At 38.7% G+C, this 2,982-nt stretch overlaps 1 protein-coding gene across 1 annotated transcript in view; it reads right to left on the bottom strand.

The window, feature by feature from the left end:
- Positions 1-2,982, bottom strand: part of DAW1 (dynein assembly factor with WDR repeat domains 1) — an 89,465-nt gene that overhangs the window by 33,256 nt on the left and 53,227 nt on the right. Inside the window, exon 5 of the mRNA XM_012642474.1 lies at positions 1-77. This exon is cut by the window's left edge and continues 21 nt beyond it. Within this exon, the coding sequence (XP_012497928.1) occupies positions 1-77 (77 nt within the window). The remainder of the gene's footprint in view (positions 78-2,982) is intronic.

The following is a 2,982-nucleotide window of genomic DNA, read 5'->3' as shown; positions in this document are numbered from 1 at the left end:
AGGTGTGGTAACATTTTCCTGTTTCTACACTCCATAGTTTACAAGTCTTGTCAAAGGACCCAGTCGCAATTTTGTCCCTAAGATTTAAAAAAAAAGGGGGATTATAAAAAAAAAATCAACCACATTACAAAATACACTGAACTAAGACAAAAGATATCAATACATGGATCTCTATCTACTTAGAAATTTACTTTACTTTTAAAGCTATAAGCAATCCTGTATTTGTTTCAGTGGATAATATAATAAAGGTCTAATTTTTGAATGGTATCAATTTGTACATATAATTTTAAATATTAAGGATAACATTTAATGGAAATGGAAAATGGAAAAAAAATCCGGTTAACCCTATGGCTAATCAGGTTTTGAGAAGTTAGACAGTGAGTGTCTTCTTGAGAAAATCATGCCTGTGTTATTCCAGTTGTAAGAGAGTTTAGAGAGGAGATATGGTAAAGACCTCAGTCACTTTCAAAGAAGAGTCTTCTCACATTGACCCAGAACACCCAACAAGGAAGAGTAGATCAGCCTGTGTGGCCTTTGATCTTGGAACTAAAACCTTTTCTCTTACCCCTGGCCCACATCTGTCCTTTACAGCAACTCCATAAGATATTCGCTCCGTGGGGTCATCACTTACAGTAAAATGTCATTGTTCAAAAGTGTAACGGGTCTTAAGACCCAAAACACAGATCCTAAAGCACGTTATATAGGAGCCAGCACAGTTGCAGAATTTGTCCAGACTAACACGGACACTTTGCTCCCCTCCTTTGTTTCCTGAACACCCACACTTCCGTGGCATTTCTGTGGACCCTCAGACTACAGGAAGGCAAGGCCTTTCTGCCCGTGCTCCAGGGCCAGCTTGTCCAGGCAAACACCCACCCCCCTCCCAAAGCTTCCTCATGTTCAAGGCTAGTTTGCCACCCAGAGTCTCTGAACTGGCTTCCTCCCTTGGCGTCCAGTCCAGGGCATTCCCTACCAGCTGCCGATGTCTTTCCACTTCTGCTCCAGGTAAGCTCAGAGCCCTGTGAGCTCTTTATCAGTTCGCTCACTCCATTTTCCCATCCTTCCTGACCCTCAAACACACTAGTCTTGAATTGCTATTGTTTACCAATTTCTATTCTGTCCCAAACTATTCTCTACATCCATATGACATCACATTATAAAAGATATTACTAATGTCAATGTTTTTTAGGATTACTTTGTTGAATCAAAGCTTATTCCTGCTCTAATGTATAGAACAGATAAACACTAAACTGGTTGGAGTTCTCTCTCTCTCTCTCTCTCTCTCACACACACACACACACACACACACTCTGTCTTTCTCTCTCTCTCTCCCCCTTTTATTTTTGGTGTCTGTCTTGAACTTACTCCGCTGAAACCCCGATGCCCCCATGGGTACAATGAAAATGCTGCTTTAGCACATGCATAAATCATCAGACTGAGATAACTATCTCATTGGACAAGGGAGATTTTTATCAGGGGCTCCTGGTTGAATCCGATTGAAGGGCCAAAAAGTATTCCTCACCTCTCCACCCACAGAAAATTTTGTTCTCAGATAGACACCCAAAACTATCGTGTCTGTTGAATAGACCATGAAAGGATATGGTATATTATACAGAATACCCTTTAAATAGCATTGCAATGAAAGTAGGAATTATACTAGAAGTAAAACAGTGTCATTTATAATTTCAATAAAATCTCTTCGACGAGCTGGTATAATAAGGTATTGTAATTATCTATAATGTAAAAATGCAAAGATCAAAGTTAAATTTTCTATAGTTTAATTGGAATATTTAATCATTTTAATGTACCAATTAAGTTTAATTGTGCCATCACGATTAATGTGTTTTGAAAGGGTATTACGTTTTAAAAAGATGTAATGGCATTAGCAACTTAGATAAAAAGTTTTTAAAAACTGGAGTACCAAATTTCTACTCTAAGTGCATCACATCTTTATAAAATTCCTTTGTTCCTTCTGTCACTGTCCCGGATGAAGTTTCCATTGTCTCATGAGTGTACTATGGTATCTGCCTCCTACCTAATCTCCTTGCCTCCTGTTTCTTCTCACCTCCGAACCCTCTGATCCCTTCTCTCTGCCAGAGCAATCCTAATATTTAAAATAGCGCTTTCACTGTTCCACTCGTTCGTTCACAAACCTAGTGGCAACTCAGTCCTACAGATGGAGCTTAAACGCCACAGAATGCCCTGACCTCACCCACTTCTGTTCCTCAACATGAAATGTTCACTAGGGACTGGCCCCTGCGCATGCCTGACACAGTCATGCCTTGAAATCCTGAGCTGCCGAAGCCCCTGCCCCGGCGTCACCCCCGCTCTGCCCCACCTTGCATCCTCCGGGCTCATGCTTTAATCTCGTGCCAACTTTAAAGGCTCTTTAACCAGGAGAAATCACGATGATCTCTCTCTCCTCTTAATTTGTGAACCGTTGACTGCTTTGTTCTAGTCATCATTACACTGTAGTAAATAAACCATATTTATTGAACCAGCTTCATTAATGGAAAAAGTCATTGAAAGTGGACAATCATGAAAAAAAAAGCCTTGCTTGTCTAAAAATGTTTACTCAAACATATGTAAATACACATTCATTTGCAATCTTTTCCCAAGAGGCCAAGGTCTTTCTTTGACTATGGGTCAGCTAATGGGAGTTTATCATCTGTCTAACAGAAATCATACCGAACCTCTAAATTTCTAGTTTTCTTTTCTTAGAAATAGAATGAGAAAGAACTTAAACTATTTGCAGAACAATCTGAGTGAGAATTTTTTCTATATTTTTACAATGTGTTTTTTAATTTAACATTGATCTCATCTACAACCTCATTTAGTAACAATTTTCCCAAAGATTTACCTTATCTATGTTTTCATAGAAAACCACAGCTTTTTTTTTTTCACATTCTTATTTCATTACCTTATGTAATATTTAGTTTAATTACAGTTGAAAGTACAACCAACATAAGCAGGTTGGTGGACAAA

This window comes from Propithecus coquereli, unplaced genomic scaffold (genome assembly GCF_000956105.1).
Source record: "Propithecus coquereli isolate 6110/MARCELLA unplaced genomic scaffold, Pcoq_1.0 Scaffold18, whole genome shotgun sequence".
In the NCBI taxonomy this organism is placed as follows: Eukaryota; Metazoa; Chordata; class Mammalia; order Primates; family Indriidae; genus Propithecus; species Propithecus coquereli.
Note: the sequence above shows the minus strand (reverse complement) of the source record. Positions and strands in the feature narration are given on the sequence as shown.